At 27.4% G+C, this 20,969-nt stretch overlaps 1 protein-coding gene across 8 annotated transcripts in view; it reads left to right on the top strand.

The window, feature by feature from the left end:
* Window positions 1-20,738, top strand: part of LOC136983706 (metalloproteinase inhibitor 3-like) — a 32,379-nt gene extending 11,641 nt beyond the window's left edge. For 2 of the 8 annotated variants that reach the window (XM_067280781.1, XM_067280991.1), the window contains exons 2-6: window positions 14,044-14,196; window positions 15,571-15,653; window positions 16,153-16,258; window positions 19,760-19,881; window positions 19,971-20,738. In XM_067280781.1, coding sequence (XP_067136882.1) covers window positions 14,044-14,196; window positions 15,571-15,653; window positions 16,153-16,258; window positions 19,760-19,881; window positions 19,971-20,180 — 674 coding nt within the window. In that variant the 3' untranslated portion in view covers window positions 20,181-20,738. Of the gene's footprint in view, window positions 1-426; window positions 586-10,748; window positions 10,998-11,941; window positions 12,074-12,198; window positions 12,348-12,492; window positions 12,705-12,762; window positions 12,782-14,043; window positions 14,197-15,570; window positions 15,654-16,152; window positions 16,259-19,759; window positions 19,882-19,970 lie in introns of those variants that run through there. The other 6 variants (XM_067280639.1, XM_067281053.1, XM_067280569.1 and 3 more) reach the window with 6 other exon arrangements.
* The last annotated feature ends 231 nt before the right edge of the window (window positions 20,739-20,969 follow it).

Here is a 20,969-nt window from a genome sequence, read left to right as displayed (position 1 = left end):
GAAATTGAATGCATATGCTATAGTGATTTTAAAAAGTAAAATTTAAAAATTAATTAAAATAATAAATATTTTAGAAATTAAACATGAAAAAACATTTCTTTGACTTAGTAAAATTTGAAAATTATACTATTAATTATGCATCGACTTTCCAAGAAAAGTTCTTCACTAAATGTTCAGGGTCATTCGGGACCACGCATTCATCTTATCAAAGAGTTTGCTAATAATTCTTAAATATCCTTGAAGTAAGTTTAAACTTAACCTTGAAAAAGTGAATTCGGTGTATAACTACATAAAATAATCTTTACTTTAAATGCATTTATTATACTCGAGCATGCCGGGCATTGTCACTTAAGTTTCTTGAATAGAATACAAAATTATCGATTAGAATGTGCAATAGTTTATATTAAAATCAAAATTAAATTATTAAAATAAGCAGATTATTAGGTCAGACTCTTCCACAAAGGAGCCTTGGTCTTATTGTATAATATGGCCGATCGTGGTCAAAAATGGGTTACTAGAACAGAATATTTCTTAATTCCCACCATGAATGTTATCATAGTTAAGTCAAGTTAAAACTTTTAAAAGGTACGTATTCTATGCCGATAATATAGTCGTTTATATGTAAAATAATGCAGTTTATACTACCAATATTATGCACTAGTTAGTTTTATAATTAATAATTAACTATACTACAATTCTATTTTTGATGAAATGTATACATCTTGAACTTTGCAAGATGCTTTCATTTCGTATTAAAGTTAAGCTTCTAGTGTATTGTAGGAGGATAAATACAGTAAATTTGAAAATCATTAATAAGTCATAACGATGTCTTAATTTATTTTAACCTAAAGGAAAAATATTTGAAATTTCCTGTAATCATTTTTTCTTTCCTTTGAAAAAGTTGTTCCACTTACAAATTATGAAATTATTAATTTTTTTTAAACAGAAAATGACGTTCCACAATCAGGAAATATTATAAAATACATATATAAAGCTTATTTTCTTAACTTATTTTGATTCCAAACGTTTATAATACATTCAATTTTTCTTGTAAAAATATTGCATTTCAAGTTCCAAGAATGTAATTCAATAATGTTTATGCTTGCGTTTAATAATAAGAATAAACTAATGAATTTTTTTTATATAACTTATTTAAATAAATTTCACAAGTATAAAAACAACTTTATTATTTACCAAACGCTATGAAACCGTTATGAATCTAAATATGTTATACCTGGATTTAAATGAAAATTGCGAAACTGTAGACTGAAAATCATTTAATTCCTTGATATATCTTGTTACTTATTCCAGAAAATTTTAATAATTTAATAAGACAGAATTATAATAACATATGCAAAAACTGTTCTACTTTTTAAAAATTTTATTCATTTTCTTAATAAATATAATATATATATAAACGAATAAAGATGAAAACGAGAAATTTAACATCAATCATTTCTAGTTAGAATGATTTGACATTTATATTTTTAAATTTTTTAAATACTTTACAAGATTAAAAACAAATTTTTAAATATACATTCTTGCAAGTATAAATAGAATAATATTTATATATTTTAGGATAAATATATTCATTCATTTATCATGAAATCTGTTTGAATTAGATTAAAATCCAAGAGGAAAAAATTAATTTTAGAAGTTACTCATGTCTATTTTAATTTCCTATTCAGTTCATTAAGTTCAGTGTGAGAGAAAGTTCATCATTATTTTATAAATATCACATTTTTTTCTTATATACATTACAATATATAAGATTAATAATTGTAATTTATATACATTATATAATTAAATAATTTATTAATTTATTTCATAAATAGTAACAAGAAACTGTATTAGTCATTAAACTTTCATCCAAAATAAAAAAACATATATAACTGTTTATATAATATAGAAAAAATTCACATGTAATTATAAATTTTCACATTAAACAAAGGGCAATTAAGTATTATACATTAAGTAATAGAAGTCATTAGATTGCTGTTAGCTTTCTTAAGACATAAAATATATCAAAATATATTTAAAAGATTTATAAAAATTTAAGAAAAATTATTATTTCATTGCCAAAATACATTTTTAAATTCATATTTTAATAAAAAAAAAGCAATATTTACTTTTTTAAAATTTGTCTCCAATTATCAAATACATAAAAATATTAATCTATATTAAATGTAACTTTATAATACATCAAATATCTATTGTAATGCAAAGTATATAATAATTTAAAATGATTTACTTATTGAATGTCTGATTAATTATCATTATATTAGGTTTAATACATTATATATATTAACCTTAATTAGTATATGAACTATTGAATTACTTTTAAATTATTATTATTTAATGATGATAATTTAACAATAAAAAATACTTAAAATTAAATTTGTTGTGAGCTTATAGATTTTATTATTATTAATTTTTTTCTAATAAATAATTTATATATGTTTTCAAAATTTTAAAATTAATTTTTTTTTCTTTTTTGCAGTAAGTTGTAGTTCCTTTATTTAAGTACATTCAAAGAATCTAATTTAATAAATACTTAGTGCATTACATTCTTTCAAATGCATTCATGTGAATGTGTTTCAATGACATAATTTTTTTCTTTAGATTCTCAAAATGCTTAAATGGTAGTTCTATGACACTTATCTGAATAATTTCTAACATACATTGAATGTCTCATGTGTTCTTATATTCAGTTGAGATAACAAATGCTATCATTTCTATTATGTATATAAGAATAACAATAAGCAAACAAAAGTTATTATGCACATCCTTGACATTTTATTAATTTGGCTTTTGTCGTCATAGCCTCTTAATATGATTCTATAGGATAGGATTTCAAGGATATCAACTGTCGATAGACTTCCAGGTAAATAATTCCTGTTATATTTTAAATTTATTCACGCTTTTTTAAATGTTTTTATATTACAATACATAATTCCACAATAGTATTTAATTATTGTCATAATGAAAAATTAATTTTTTCTTGATATATGATGAAGAATCATCATTCATTTTTATAAATTGAGTTATTTAAAATGTCAGATAATCTCACGAATAACTTCAGGTTACATCAATTAAATAAGATAATGTATAAAGTATGTAATTTTGAACTTTATAATAATTTATTGTATGCATGCCAACAGTCACCTTGACCTATTTTGCAAAAATTTTAATTCTTAAAATTATATATTATATCTAGATTTTCAATAATTAATATTAAAAAAAAATTAAACTTATTTATTCTAAATTGCAAATGAACCAATAAATCTGTGAATTTTAATTTATATTTTTCTATTTCTTAATATGGTAATTTTTCTGAAATTAGGTTGAAAAATATTTTTAAAATTGTTTATTTTTTTAATAAATAAATTGAAAAATATTTTATATATAAATATAGTTAAATCTTATAATAATTTTTATAAAATTATAAATATATATATATATATATATTAAATTTTTATTTGATACTAAACTTTTATTTAATAATCTAAATGACACTATGATTAGAACTTTAGATATATAATGATATTTATGAGTCAAATATTAAATTTATTTATCAAATTGAAAATAATATATATGATATATTTACAAAAATATTACTAATTAATGTTTGAATCATTTGTAAATAATTATTCAAGTAAGTTTAATTTAACTTTTAATGAATTTTACTGTTATATATAAAAATTTTTTAAATATATTTCTTATCGTGTTTGTTATTTTTTTTCATATTTTGAAAAATATTTTTGTTATTTATCATTTTAAATATGGGTCGTTTTCGTAAGGAAGGTAATTTTTTCCCCTTTTGATTATCTGTTGAAAACTTTGTTATAAAAATAAACAATTCCCGTGAAATATACGAAACGTTTTAAACCATTTTCTCTTAATTTTTTAACAGATTTTTTTTCAGTAATTAGTTGTTTTTAATTAGCTGCTTAAAGCTTGTGAAGAGTTCATAAGAACTGAAAATTGATTGCAGAATCATAATTCGATATTAATTAAATTAAATTTTTTACATAATTATTTAAATTAATTTTTAAATTTATTATCATCTTGAAAATTTATTATCAGTTCTGATACTTTTATCGGTAACAAAAGGCAAAACAAATGATTTTATCTGTTATATCCTTTTTCACATTGCGAAATATGTTTTCAGTAATATATATTAAGAAAACTAAATGAAAATTTTGTTAAATATAAAATAATTAAAGCTTTATATTTGATTTTATCAAAATTTATTAATTTTATATTTTGTAAAAATTTCATTTTTTAATTAATTAATTAAAAAACAACATCTGTGCCAACATGTTCACTCAATACTAACAGTAATGTTACAATGATATAAACTTTTATATAATGTTCAATATGTATTAAACATCATGTAAAATTTTATACTGTATTTATTTTACACTGACTTATGAGAAAACTTAAATTGTTAGTTTTGAATGAACATGGCACAGATACTGACTTGCTGTTTCTTTTTTTTTTATCATTATTTTTTTTTTGGTCATTTATTTTCTTTTACAGTTCGTGGTATTACATATATTTTTTATGATATTATTTTTTATATCAGTGAGTCAAACCTTAAGGTATCTTTGACATTATATGAACAAGAAGGTCAACTACTGATGTAGTAAATCTTTTGAAGTGAATTTCGTAGTAGCGTTCTCTTTCTCGGGGTCAGTAAGGGTTGTATCAACAGGAAATCAATGTTTTAATTCTGAAAAGATTTCTATCATTTCACAAATAGGTTCATTAATATCCTATATAACTTTTCAGTATTTGATAACTTTAAATATTTAATTCTATAAAAGTTTTTACGTTTATGAACAAAAGTCGAGGAATTCTATTATGTTTAAATTGGAATTTTAAATTGTTTTAAATTATACAATTTAAAATAGGATGAAAGAATTCAGTATTCAATTATGTAAAATGAAGGATCCGAGAAAGATAAAAAGAAAAATAATAATAAAAATATTTCATTTTGAAAAATTGTGAGATTGGCTGTTTGTCCTTTTAGGATATTTGACCCTAATTAATTAAATTATACTCTTTTTTTTATCCTGAATAAAATATGAAGTAATGAAAAGAGAATTTAAAAAGTGATCTACTTGCAATGCGTGGGTTGAAACTCTCAAGGGACAATACTCTAAGCAGCAGCAGCAGCATGAATTATATATAACAAGGACAATCCCGTGGCTCTAAAAGATGCTAAATAACAGATACTTTTTCTAAATGACAAAGTGCATGAATTGTTTATATTGAATTTAATTTCCGCCAAGGTTTTTAATTATGCTGTCAAAAATATTATCCAACGATAGAATTCTTTCGAGATCGCGCGCAATTTTTCTAAACTATTCTAAGAAGAGGGGAGAAAATAGTGGAAAGCTGATTCAAAAAAAAAGCTGCAATAAATTATTGGAAAAAATTGAAAAACGTAAAAAAATAAGTAGCGGAGGTGTGGGAATAGAGGAAGTAAGTCTATTTCATTTTTTCGTATCAGAGGAAGTGGTTTAATCACTTCCCTTTGATAAATTATATATAAGTTCTTTTTTTTAAAAAAAGTTATTAATTAAAATTATACAAATCTTAAAATTATTGTACATGGTATAGTAGAGTATAGCATAGTACAGAATAAAGTCGTTTAGTACAGCACAATACTGTATACAGTATCTATTGTAGTATGTGAACTATAATTTTTATAAAGTTATAGGATATTTTATACAATAAATCAGTTATTTTTCTTACTAAAGTATATTTAAAATATTTAATTATATAAAATAAAATAAAAAAGTAAAAGTAAAATCTGCTTAAATGAAATTAAAAACTCCATTACTTCCAAAATTCAATAATTAATTAATTCTGAAATGCAAAATAAGTAAATAAATTTAATAAACTGAAATAAATTCATTAATAAGAATGAGTAATAAATTTAAATTGAATTTAAACTGTGCTAATTATAATAGATAATAAGTAAATAAATTGCTTATTTAAATTGTTAATTATTATATTTATAAATTTTTCTAACGGATAATATATTTGAAATTTTAAAAACATATATACAAAGTGCCAATAAATTACAATCCAGATTTTAGTAAGTCTAAACCTGTTTTAGTGCCTCATTATCCTTGAGAAAACAATGGGGCTAAGAAACAACACCCTATTTTACTTTTTACTAAGTTTGCAGTAATTCTTTTTTTAATGCTAATAAATTTAAAATAAAGGATAATTTATAAATTTTAATTGTTTTAATATTAATTGTTTTTACCATTAAATTAATTGCAATGTAAATAACTTTTTTTTTTGTCAATATTTGTATAAAAATATTTGATGATCATAACTAATCTTTAAGTATATTTATATTCATCTAAAAATATGATAAAATAATGATATTTGTACTATTTATCTTAAATAAATAATATTAATTACTCGTTTTATATAATTGCATTTGATAATTTGTGTAATTTGCTTGAAATTTTTTACGATTTATATATAATATTCTACACAAAAAAGGGGGGAAATGTATTTCTGCCATAAATATTATTTCTTACATTTAAAAAGTTTGATTTATGAATAAATATTAATTTATATAAATATCTCAAGTTTTATGTTACATAGAATTGTATGTATAAACATAATCAATAAATCAGAAATTAGAGTAATGTATGATATTTATGACAGTAAATCTCATTGAAACGAAATAATTGTAAATATTTTGATATGGTAAATGAAATGCTCAAAAGTCTTTTTTTTTTTTAAAGAATTAATCTAAGGTTAAGTAAACATTTCAAATTCTAAAGAAATGTGAACTGTGGCACCATTCTATCCTATGCATTTTGTAATTTAGAGTAAGTATGTTGCAACTAGAAGTAATGCTTCAAATCACACACATGACAACTTTCAAATGAATGAATGTTATATTTAATTTGTTATATAGATATAAATATTATATAGGCCTATATTATAAAAAGAATTAATGGAAATTATCATGTAATTTCTTTTATGTATCCAATACAAGTAATACATTTTAAATGTTCTTGATGTAACCATGGTATTCTGCTAAGATTAATTGTCAATGTGAATAACTTCTCTGAATTTTAATTAAGTTAACTCTCAGATTATAATTTATTATAACTTAATTAAAATTTTAGAATTCTAGAAAGCAATTATCCTAGAGGGCTTATATTAAATAATAATATTTTAAAGCTTTTTTTCTTAAAATTTCAGTCTCCAAAATCCTATCTTCAAATTTAAATACAAACTTTAAATAAAATAAATATTTTAAAGCATTAGAATTTGTTAATTATTCTTTACAAATTATTTCCGAATTTCCTATTTTTATTTTAAAAGGAAATAATTTATTATTTCGTTAAACAAGCAATTAACATTCCTGCATATAATTATTGAAAAAATGCGCATAACTTTAATAATAATAAAAAAAAGAAGTCAATGAAATATTTTGTGATGATGTGTTTAATTTCTAAGTTCATACCCGTATGATTTATGATTTTTAACATTTACTTCATCAATTATTAAGTTATATTAAACAACGATTTTATTAAATTGAATTAGTAACGCCTCTTACATCATTTAAATGCAAGTTACTATAAATAAATATGTATCTTCCGTAAAATTATTTGTCTTAATGGAATAAAATTACACCAGATTTTATTGTACAAATGTTGAATTATGTTAAACTTCAAGGTCGAGTCTGTGTATTGATTACTTTTATCCACAATGTCTCGTTGTAATAAATGAGGTTCAACGGATCAAGGTCGACATTGATTTAACTTTGCAAAGTACTAATTTCGTCTTTGTTAAATTAACACACGCACACATATATATATTTAAACTGCAGCGTTCTGTACGAATGTAAACACTATCGTAAACACTATATACCACCGTCGAAAGAAGTCTATATGCAATATAGGTATATAGGTGTAAATTTTGTATATATTTAGGCTAGGTTGAAAAAGTACCTAAAATATTTTCCCCAATTTTTTCCCAGGTCTTAAAATGTGTCCGCCCAAAATTAAATTGTATCTGACGTCACGTTGACGAAAAATAAATATTGTTATGGCAGGTAGGTGGCGCTCTTCTGAGAATCTTTAGGGGGAGTGATAATGAGAGTGGGTGGACGCCTGACGTCACAGATTACACACACAAACCCCAGACTGATTGCTTCAGGGTCACAAGTCAAGCAGTCAACATTTTTTCTTGTTTTTCTTTCCACTCTTTTCGAATCTGTAAAAGTCGAAACGAGTAAAGGCGAGGCATTCCTGCAAAATAAAAAAAAAAAAATTCTTTCTCCTATCTTCAAATATTCTGCTTTAACGAAAAAATTAGTAACAAAATATCACTAACTATGTTTATAACAATGAGGTCGAGTAAAATACGTCAATAAACAATGCCCCGTGTTTATTTTTATCCATAAATTTAACTTGATATTAAGCATACTTGTTTGTAAATTGTAAACATTCTTTCACTGGAAACATAGGCCTTTTGTAGAAAAATCGTTTCAATTTCGTTTTATACCATAATCGGTTATGTTCAATTATAATTTATGTATTTGGAATTTCTTAATTGGTATCCGACAGGAAATTATAGGAAAAAATAATATAATAATAATAATAATAATAATGCGCGCAAAATATTGGATAAGTAAAGAACTGTTGTATATAATTGTAATTTATAAAATCATATGCTAGCTTTCGCGTATAAATTAATTATTTATATTTAATATACAATAATAAATTATTATATGAATTATTAATATTGATATAAGTATAAAAATTATCTACTCTTTTGCTAATTTCATGGTTTGAAGTGTGGTTTAAAATAATTAAAAACATTTTCCTGAAAATTCTGTATTTTGTTTACATTTCAGGAAACGAAACTAGGGATTTTTTTCTAATCTGATAATTATTTTATATCTCTAAATCACTGTTTTATTTTTAAATAATAAACGTTTCAATCTTCTTTCGATTTTCATTTTACCAATATTAAAATGAAAATCGAAAGAATATTGAGAAGCTTATCATAAAAAAAAAAATAGTATAATTTAGAGACTAATAGAATATTTATCAGATTAGAAAAAATTCTATTTTCGTTTCTTGAAATATAAAAAAAATATAGAATTTTTAATTATTTTAAACCACATTCCAAATCCTGAAATTAGCAAAAAAAGCGTAGATAAATTTTTTACAATTATTAATGCTGATTCTTGTTTATATCATTATTAATAATTAATATATACACCATTATTATTGCATATTAAATGTAAATAATTAATAATATTATTAAAATATTCTTTATACTCGAAAGCTAACATTTAATTTTATAAATTTCCTAATTTTTCATGCGGTTCTTGTATGCTAGAACAGAAAAATATGCATATAATTATGAATTTTATAAAATTTATAATTGTCCCAATAGTTATAAATTTAAAATTATTTATTTTTTTAATTATTAAACCAGAACAGAAACCGAAAGTCCTCCTCCCTGTCTAACATTTTAAAATTTCTCACGTTGATTTTAATTCGATAAGATTACGAAAGTGTTTTCTATGGCTTGAGTAGTTCTTTGTTTCGTCAAAATTACTAAAAATATTGAAATCATTCAGTTATCACTTAGATAATTTATAAGTTTATATATTAAGAAATTTATCGTTCATAATCCGGTGAATTATAAATATTCGAATTTCACAACACTGCAATTTTATCATTTCAAATTCCAAATTTAAAAAAAAAAAAAATAAGAAATAATACGGAGAAGATAAGTAGTTTTAAAGAAGTGTTTACGCGCGTCATTATTTATCTATTTAAAAACCGAAGATTTTTCTTTTATTATCAGTTCCGTTTAGGTTTTTCGGTAGCTATGTTTACACTGACGGTATCCATTGACACGGTACAGATGCTTAAGTCGATGGGTTAAAGGTGAATCGCTTAGCACGTGCTGTGGAAAGCGTAGGAGGTTGTCGAGTCTGATACACGGGGGAGTCGATGTTGTGGCTATTAATAGTAGATATAGGCCAGGTCACAAGTTTCCACCCTTGAAATTTCACATCCTGGTTCACAGCTTTAATGTTAAGAGTGTGAAACCTGTTCCGATATTTTCTCTCACAACTGTGAAATTGCTCTATTTGATATACCCAAACTTGTTTAGGTCACTATACATTTCGATACAATAAAAATTTATTAATTTTAATTAATATTTTTTATATATATAGTAAAACCTGCGTAAGCACGGCAGCGAATATTTTGACAGGTTTCCATTCTGAACAGGGTTTTCCTTTTAAACACAAAATCGCTCCGTTTCAAAGAATTTTGTCCGTTTAAACGGGTTTCCGCTTTACACAGGTTTTACTGTAATAATTTACGGTTTATACAGTGTTTTTAAATTGTTATTAGTAAATATAGAATGAAAAATAATCCAAAGTACTTAATTAGATTTTTTTGAATGCTTCAGATAATTTACACTTAAGTATTGTTTTAAAGTATTATAAATATTCAAATCATTAAAATCGGGAGATGAAAAAAATGTAGAGATTTTATATAATTTAGTCATATTTTTTTTCCTTTAGACGTATTTTAATATAAGCAAATCTTTGATATTTAAACTGGGACAGCGAAAACGTTGAATAATGTAGTATTGACTTACAATACAGGATTGCATAATGGGGTATCACATACTTCTTTTCTCGGCGTAAATCATGCTCGTTCATTCACTTACATTCCGCGCGTCATTGGTCATGTCGCATACGTTTATCAAGAATTAACAATTTATCAACTTTAAGACATTCAACCCCCGCTAGTTAATGTTATCTAAAACAACATTTAATACGATGTTCCTCTGTGAATCACACGCGATGAGTAAAATCGAGAGGAAAAATGGATACGTCAGTGGGTGTAATTGCGTAACGCGCGGAATTATAACAAAACTTGGAGTGCTCTACGATCATTTGCTGCATAGATTTGGTGGAGGTAAGTTCATTACTTTTGCTTCTTTCGAAAGTTTATACGAAATACCGCATTATTTAGGAAGGTTAATGGTGTTAAATGGAAGCGATGTAGCGAAGAGTAACGTCATTTTCCGAATTAGATCTTTCAAATTTTTTTTATTGTATTATTTATAAATTTTAACTTTTTTGAGGCCCAGTCGAGTCTTTAAATATAAGGGTTAAGGTTTTGGATTCCCGCAGCTAATTCTGGCTAAGCCCTACCTTTTTGCCAAATTACAAATCATCTTTAAACCGAATATATCTTGTAAATAATAATACAAAAATGCATAAGTTTGCTAAATTAAATAAAAATTTCTAAATATTAAAGTTAAATTATGATAAAATATCACAGGCTTTTAATTTAATCTGATGTATAGACGTATATATAGAATGTGTTTTCTCTTATGTGTGGCTGCATTTATAAAATTAGGTTAGAAATTAAAATAAAAAATAAAAAACAAGATAACCGCAATAGGATAGAAATTGACTAACATTATAACCTAATTGACGTATCAGTAGTTTGGAATAAACCGATGTACCAAGGTCAGTAACGTATGGTAACATTACACCATTTGTACTTCTGCGATAAACGTTTAGTGGACTCATTCAACACATCCTTTTCCCAAATAGTTGATTACGTCCGGGAACTCGAACGACTAGAAAACGTGTTATTGATTTTTCTAAACTAAAAAAAAATCTTTTAGCATGTTTTTTCTGTTTGAAGAATCTAATTTTATTGCTCCACAAATATTTACTGGAGGGGGAAATACCCTGAATTTCTTAACGTAGTTAGGAGTATACATGTGGGGACGAAGGACACATATTGCCAGCAACCCCCACTTGGATACATTCAATGGAAGCATATCTCTCTCTTTCTCTCTCTCTCTCTTTCTCTTTCTGTTCCTCTCGGACTCGTGACGTCATCGCGGAGACTGCACGTGCTAAAAACCGTTGCTAGGTGACGAAGCATCGCACTCCAGCATTGAGCCGTTGGCTGTCGTTAAAGAAACAAGTACAGAGCCATTCTGTAGTTTTATTGTTAATCTCGCACCGATACAGGTTTGGTCTTGTTTTTTTTTCTTTTCTTTTTCTTTTTTTTCTCCCCTTCTTCTTGTTCTTTCCTATTTTTTCGTGTCTTCTATATAGGACATCGTCTAAAGATAATTGAGATGGTTGTTATTTAGGAGATGACGTTTTCCTGCGGGAAGAGGCAACCACGATTGAAGTGTCATTTACTTCGACTGCAATAAAATGGAGGAATTTCCTGCTTTCTTATTGATGCTGGCTTCAATTTTTACTATGGTTGAGAATGGCTTGGTGAACACGAGCGGAGGTGTAGTGTAGTCCATTATTTTTTTCCTGTGTGTACAGTACGTGTGTTTGGCTTCTCCTTACCGAACACGGGACGTCGAGTCGCGTAGGATTGTTTTGGATAGCGTATGCCTTAAATATTAAAAGCGTGTGTGTGTGTGTGTGTGGTGATTTCGCCGACGACATCTGGATCGGGTCACATGATCCAAACAGCACACAAGGTCACGGGCGTTGCCTGTAGTCCCACCGGCGTGGCCAGTTCCCTTACATAATCTCCCAGTTCAAGAAACTAACGAGTGTCTATTGCTGTGTGGCTCGATTACAAAACTCTTCGCTCGATTCTCGTATGTCTGTCCTGTAATTATGGATCTTAACACGGGTAAGCATTAGAAACAGTCTGAGCATTCCGAATTGTCGGGTCGCACTCTCCTCTACTCACTTCCATTGGAATTATGGGTAGTTATTTTGTAGAATAATAATAATAATAATAATAATTTTGCTTTGGTCGTATATATTTTAATTTGAAATTTTTAAGTTTATTTATTTATTTTTTTAATTTTCTAATCACGATCATTGAAAATGATGAAGCTCTTTAAAAATTATTTGGATAATTATCTCATCGCGTTCGATGTAATTATGGCTTGTTTCTAATTTAAAGAGTAATTTTCTTATTCTGAAAATGGCGATTACCATAACGAAATCATTTTTTATGCCTTTATTATAGAGGTCGGCGTCGTTTTTAGGTCATCGAGGAAGTCGTCATTACTTTAGGTCGTGTCACACCTTTAAAGGGTGGAGCTAACTTCCATTTTTATTATTTTTTATTTTCTATTTTCAATTTTAAAATTTCTGTAAATAATAAACATACGGTCGATATCGTAAGTTTCGGATATTTATCGTATTATTTCGCGGCAACGAAAAAAAAAAAGAATTCATCAATCTCTTCCTCCTTATGAGATCACTTCCGGTCGTGAGGTCACGTTTGTCCGCTTTCCTTATGAAGTGATGAGTCGTTTTGTTTGGTTCCAAAACTTTTTCCCCCTGTTTGGAATTTGCCACAGGATTCGATTTAACATTGATCCGTGCGTTGAGTATTTTGGGTTAAGTAAATATACAGTATATTGTTACGCTTCGTATTACTTATGCGTGCCTTCCCTCGTCATTCTTTAACCTTTTCACCTTTTATTTTAGTGTTTTTACGTCTAGGAATGTGGCAGAGTTTGTTCGGAACTCGATAAATATAGATAAGATTAACATTTTATTATATCTACACAGTTTTTTCGCTCCGTTGAAAAGATTTTATTTATAGTAAACAAGTTTTTTCTGTGTTATAACAAGTAATGTAGTTTGCGCGGTGTTTTTTAAAGCGTGACAAGTTTTATTTTTTTGGAGATCAAAATATTATTTTTGGAGGGTCTTTAATGTGATAATTACGAAATGATTGCTGCACAAATATCAAAATAACATGTTATTGACTCAAAGAGAAGCAGGATGTTAAAATGATAACAATTACGGCACTTTATATGATTGTCATGTTAATCAGAGGGCGTCTTTTCGCCATTTTTTTTCCTCTTCTATATGGTGACATGTTTAATGTATAAGGCTATAATTCACCCGTCTACTGACTAAACCGTTACATCTTTATTGTTGTTACTTCTTCCTACCAGATAAAGTTTAAAATTCTCGATAACTTACAGATGTGCCATTTTGAATTTCAGATTCGAGAAGAATAATAACCATGAACAAAACTAGTGCCTGCTTGGTTTGGATTTTTAGAATATTTTTAATCGTTTGTCTGATTGTCAACGTTGCCAATGCGTGTTCCTGTATGTACCAACATCCCCAAGACCATTATTGTGATTCAGATTTCGGTGAGTGTTATTAATTTATTTTAAAAATTAATTTATAAGTGAAGTATAAGTGAGCCTTGAAAGTCTGTAAATGAATGAATTTGTTGACTCAAAATCTCTAGCAGCCTCCAGATGTCTAAGGCTTTATTTAAACTAACCCCCAGACGATAAATAAGGAGTATTCAGTCGATTGGAAATGAAAGTAATCCCCTTATACAGCTGTTAGGAATACACAAGGACAAATTTTATGATTCTCTTAATGTACTTAACATTCTTATCCGACTGCGGCCGTAAGAAATGTTTATAAATGACGTTTTCCAAGATGAGACGAAAGCCACGTGTGTGACGTTACTGCTTCATGTCGCCAACGCGAGTAAGATAAGACGTAAGTGAACAAGTCGATAACTCGAGGTAGAAGGAAAGTCCTTGATAAAACTGTTATTATTACGATGACGTACGTGAGGGTATCACTTGAAAGCTAAATATTGAAAGTTTACAAAAACACCCAAAGGGTTTATCGAGACGTGAGTTCATGTAAAGCTTCGTTGCGTAACGTACCACTCGTTTCAAGAACGAAAACACGCATTTTCTTCTTCTTTTTCTCTCTTTTTTTCCTTTTTTTCTTTTTTCCTAGGCCTTGCCACGCACTAATGCCATTTGAGTCACATTCTCATATGTTAATAATTGATTGAGGGGGTGTAGTTCTTCTCGTCGTAATTCGACTAGACGCTTTATAAGGGATGTAAAAATACAATTAAAATAATTGTGACGCAATACGAAAACATATCGGCTATAATTGGCTAGTTTTCTGCTTCCTTTCAACGTACGGTTTCTCGGCAATTGTTTAAAAATGAATGGCTTCTGCATAGTGTGACGTAGGTGTGCATCCTTCACTAACGAATTAGTTTACGTATTGCTTATCTCACCGGAAACTCTAATCATATATTTAACCCCTTCGATCGTATGTAATTACACCAATACTCGAAACATATTTTCCATTTTGTTTTTGATTTAATTAAAAAGTATCGATATAAAACCACACGCGGTTGGTTATTCCGTTTTTTAATTCTAATACGAACGTGATCGGTTTCGAGTTGTGTGTGACCTTAGATTAATGGTCTGTTTGGACTTGTGCCAAACCTGATTGATAGGGGTTTTTTTCCTGTAAAGGCCTCTTCTTTCTTGTACGTTGAGATATGCAGGAAAGACTTTTGAGGAAACGTTTAATTAAGAAATTTTATTCTAATATTGTAACTTAAAATTGATTATGCACCTTACTGACTTGACACGTGTACTATGTTTACTGTTTTAAAGTAATTATAATCAGTTTACGATTAAAATTATGTGTTATATACAAATATTCTTTATTAAATTTTAATGTTTTAACCATTTTAGTGGCTCTGGTAAAAGTCAAGCAAAGAGGAAAATCTGACAGAACATTAACATCCTACCATATTAAAATTAAGAAGGAGTTTAAGGTAAGATTCGTAATTAAATAATTAAATTCCCTTTTAAGAAAGTTGAAATTAATGTATAGTCTTGTGTCAAATAAATCAAAGTTTAAGGATTGAAAATATAATTTAATGTGTATTTATAGTGTAACAATTTTATATTTTATTCTTACATATTATGATCATTTGTGGTTTTTCTTATTATTTTAGTGAGGAATTATGCCATGACATACAAAATTATCAGTAAACTCAATTAGAATTCCTTATGTTTCATGTGTATATGTACATTTTTCATTTCAATTCTCATATTTTCTTGAAAAATATACATAAATGCATAAATCTTGGATATTCTTTAGATTTTTTACGTGTAATTTTAACACTTTTGTATTTTATTTTTTAAATAATAGCATTTCTGTATTGGAATCAAACTTCCTGCTTTATTTCTTCATCAAATTCACCGTCGGATTCATTTAATCGTCATTTTACTTCGGCCATATTAACTGATTTCAATTTATTTTGCTTCCAGATGAGTGAGAAAGCTCGACACGCTCTAAGTCAAGGATTAATTTGGACAAGTAGTTTGGAATCTTTATGTGGAGTAACTTTAAGACCGACTCGCTATTTAATAACAGGTAATTGATTCGATTAATTCGGATTAAAATCATTTTTAGTGGGTGCCAGTTGAAATTTTATTCTACGAAGTGAAGCGAAAAAAATTTTGTAGTTAAATCCTTAGTTAAAAGCTTAACTTCCTGTTACTAATTGCGAATAAGAAATAGATTTTACAGGAATATAATGACAGAAATTAATCGAAACGTGTACATATTCCAGGCTTTTGGGGGTTTGTAAGCACTTTGAACCCATTCTTCAACTATATCCTTACAGGTAATACACAGGGTAATACAGTTCTTGCCATATTTCTCTGCATTAAAGTTCCTTTACTCATGTACGAATGTCTTTTTGGACACGTGTGTATAATGCCACTTATATAATACTATGAATATATGCGAAATTGTACTAGTTTAATGAAGAAACAGAAATATTTGCTTTATTTTTTCTCTTAAACACGCCATTTTTTCTTAATATTTGCTCAAGTGCAATGTGGTTTACCAAACTCATTCTTACTTTTTAACTTTTTTACATCATTAATTGTAAATTAGAATAATCAAAGAAATGAATTATTATTTCTTTGAATATTCGGAGATCGAATAACCAAAGAAAATCGAAATTAAATATTTACTTTTTGTTATAACATATAAAAATGCGTATTTGGCTTATTCAATTATTTGAATGTCAATAAAAACTGTTCATATTCATTGAGTTTGCACAGAAGGCCATTTTCTATTAAAATTGAAAAGGAGTTTAATAATAATTTTAAAAAAAATTCATCTTCATTCTTTCTAAAAAAACCGAAAAATTCCTGATAAAATAATATGTTAAACACAAACGCAGACTTTTAAATTATATTTGATGTCTTGCAGCGCATTAATTAGATTATTCTTGTAAGATAATTCGATTACAAAACTAAAATATGAATTTTTAATTTTGTAATGCAACATTAATGTTCTAAATTACCAGAAAATCATTAAAATTTCATATTTCAATTAGATTGATCGAAACGAATAACAAATGAAACAATACACAGATACTCCAGTGGCATGAAAACTTAATAAAATTTTTAAAATATTTTTTCACGATTAACTTTAAATTTTATTAGGAAAAAAATGGCAAAATATCCTATAAATTCTAAAATATATTTCCTGATACTTTCACAATCGGCATTCTAATCCTTGCCAGTATTTTCATTGGTTATTTTGGATCAATTTGTTCTTGTATGGTAGAAAAGAACTTGAGATTTTCCTATTAATAATGTTGAATTGGCTATAGTATATGCTTAGACTAAGAACTTTAGATTTTATATAATAAATTTCACGTATTTAATAAGTAAAAAATTATTATTTGAGATGATTCCTTAATTTACAGACAACATCCGCGATGTAAGGAATAGTAAACTACGTGTCTATCCAAAGAAAAGAAAATTTACGTAGAAAAACAGTATTTTGAGCCATACATTCATCATAACTTGTATGATAGTATCTTTGGATTGAATTATTTACAGATAAATTATTTAAGTTTTCCAAAAAATTCTTATTTTTACAATTTAAAAAAATTAATTGGCCAGATTTTCTAATTTCTAAAGCTTCCAAATCTAAAGACGTTTATTAAAATGCCAGGAAAACACTACGTGGCCAGCTTGGTCATAGGCGAACCCACGAGCAGTGGTCAGTGATTTCATTCAATCATCATTGGTAGGCAACACATCCTTATACAGAACTTTCGTTCAATTAGATTGTTGCGTCTTGAAGGATCCGGGTTCGAATCCGATCCACGCGAGTTTACGTAGGAGTTTATCGGGTCATCGTTCTCATCCTTCATTCAGCGATTCACGAAACTATTCTTGTAAAATTTTATTTTTAGAAAAGTCGAGATGGGGTTATTACTATATAATCGAGGTACTACCATAACTAGATAACTCGCAGAGTAAAGAAGTACTTCCGTTCTGAATGACATCTAATAATGTAATTGGATCTCAACGATTCCGCGTAACGCCAAGTTGAATTCCTTTTATATTAAATTAAAACTAAAAATTGTTGTTCGTGAAAATCGTCACGTAACGTAACTTCTACTGTTGCATCATGCGACTTTTGTAAAAGTAGACTTTGAGCCTACAACAATGCAATTATATAAGTGACACTATTTTTGGAAATTATTTTTGGCATTTACGTATAGATTTATTTTTAAAACATTATCTTTCGGATTAATAAAAGACTACAAATTATATAACATCATCGGCCCACCGACATCAAACTCTTATAATTAGATTATTAGCTTTGAGTGAACGGAATTTATGCATATTTATTAAATAATACACATAAATTTAATTTATGTAAGCTAAATATGCAGTATAAAACATTCTAAATTACCAGAAAATATAGGATGTCTGTTTAAAAAGTAGGCAATTTTATGAATATTTTCTTATTAATTATTTAAAAACTTTACAGCAACGAGTTGTGTAACTTTCCCGGCAATAAAGTTAAAACTGTGTTTGTCACTCTGTTACGAGATTTTATTTTTTAAAAGCTTATTAATTATTGTAAATGGTAAAAAGTTTAATTTTAAAGGTAGAGATGATTTTTATAAAAATTTGTAAATGATAACTACTAGTAAAATCTTCATTAAATCCGATCTCACTCGAAATACGAAACACGACCCCTTTTATCTCGCCACTACCTCGACCTTTAACCACCAAAATTTAATAGCACCAATCCCACTAATACACAAACCTCCTTACAAAATTTCAGAAATTTTCGAAAAAAAAAAAAAAACACGGGAGTTATTAAGCTTCAAACAGGGTGAACAAAATCGTGCCCCCACACATACACACAATAACATCCATACATACAGAAATTACCCCCGAATTTTTTTGCATTTCTCGACGTTTCAAGGTCCCTTGTGTCCAAAAATTTTTAAATCTTGGGGGGGGGTATTTTTTGACCGACCGCCATACTTTCCCTCTGTTATATGTAATAGCCAGGGAAAGTAAAAATTAAAATGAACACATAAAGAATATTTATGATAGAAGGTTAAATACAGATTAGTAAATCAATATGTGTATAAGTCTATTAGGTTTATCTACAAAAGTAATTTTACGGACACATTTATTCCTCATGCTTCCTTATACAGCAACGCGACACGTTGATGATCTACCGAGGCATGACTTTCCATGGAAAACTGGCCCCTATTTAGGTGAAGAAAACCCGAAAAACACTCGTGACCAGCGAAGTGGCCAGCTGCGAACCAACTATCAACAACCAGTGTTCAGTGGTTTTATCCACTCGGCCACTTGTGGGCACAAAAGTGTATAAATTAAAATCACATCTTTGAAAAATAACACATATATAATTTGATTTGTACATACGATTAGCTACAAAACACATTCAAGTAGAATTATCAAACGTGAATATTTTAATTGATTGCGATATTTGAATTTACGAATTTTGTATCGAATTTTTTCAGGTTAACTTTTTTACAATAAAGAAAATTTATCCGAAATCGTCCATTTTGATTTTCAGGTCGAGTTTCCGGAGAAAAAGTTTGGGTAAGTATTTGCAATTTTGTTAAAGAATGGTCGTCACTGACAGCAAAGCAGAAAAAAGGTTTCCGCAGACTTTACCAACAAGCATGTCATTGTAAAGTAAGTACTGTACTTATAGAACGCAACTGAAATCTTTAATTTTCTTGATAAAAAACGGTATATTAATTACTATTATTATTTACTTTCAGATAACGAAGAATTATATACACAACAATAACACCACAGTCAGGCCACAGTGTTATTGGGAAACTTGGAAAAGCGTAAAATATGACTGTCAGAATTTATATTCTATCTGCGCACCTTCCTCTCATCACATGAAAGAATGTGTTTGGTTGAAAAGCAGAGCCTATCGTCACTGTATGAAAGAAAAAAGAGATTTTCTCTACAGAGAACCTTAAATTTATCTTAACACATTCATCGTCGATACTCTTTCGGAGGTATCATAATGAGCTTTGCCACTAGGTGGCAGAATTATGCTCGAGTCTCAGTAGTTGGACGAAACTCTCTCTCGAAGTTTATCATTTAAAATATTTTAAGAGTACAATTTTATGGCATCGTAGATTAGGAGAGTGAAAACACGATTCTTAAATGTAGATCGACCAAAAGAATATAAATTTATCCATCAGAATTTACATTAAAATATATATGTTTTTCAAATTTCTGCTGATAAAGTAGGCATTATGTATTTTATGACACGTTCTGATAAATTATGTCTGCGGTGATTAATTGCCAATATTTTTAAATGTCAATTTTGATATAAATGCACCCTGGTTCATCGCGTTCTTTTGTAAATTAGAAATATGTTTAAATGTATGTATTCATTGTAGTATTTAAATTGTGTTTGTGAAGAACCTGTATACTGGTCTCCAACGCGTATAGTTTTGTAATTAGGTCTACACTAGTATTCAAGTGTAGTTGATGGACCAATAAAAACGTACAAATGTAATTTATATAAATTTTTTTCGAAAAAATTATTGCTTTCAAATATAATTTATCAATACCAAATACAGTAAGTTGTTCAACGTTTAATTGTTTCATTTATTCTACGTGTAATGTAATCTTTGAAAGCCAATTTGTAAAATACAGAATAGTCACAAAGTGTCGGCACGCTAATTAAAATTCGTATATTCACTTACATTTTATGCGCAGATTTTAATTTCTCTTATGTTCTGGATGTCATCTTCCGC

Source organism: Centruroides vittatus, unplaced genomic scaffold (assembly GCF_030686945.1).
Source record: "Centruroides vittatus isolate TY-2023 unplaced genomic scaffold, ASM3068694v2 contig_1012, whole genome shotgun sequence".
NCBI classification, from domain to species: domain Eukaryota; kingdom Metazoa; phylum Arthropoda; class Arachnida; order Scorpiones; family Buthidae; genus Centruroides; species Centruroides vittatus.
Note: the sequence above shows the minus strand (reverse complement) of the source record. Positions and strands in the feature narration are given on the sequence as shown.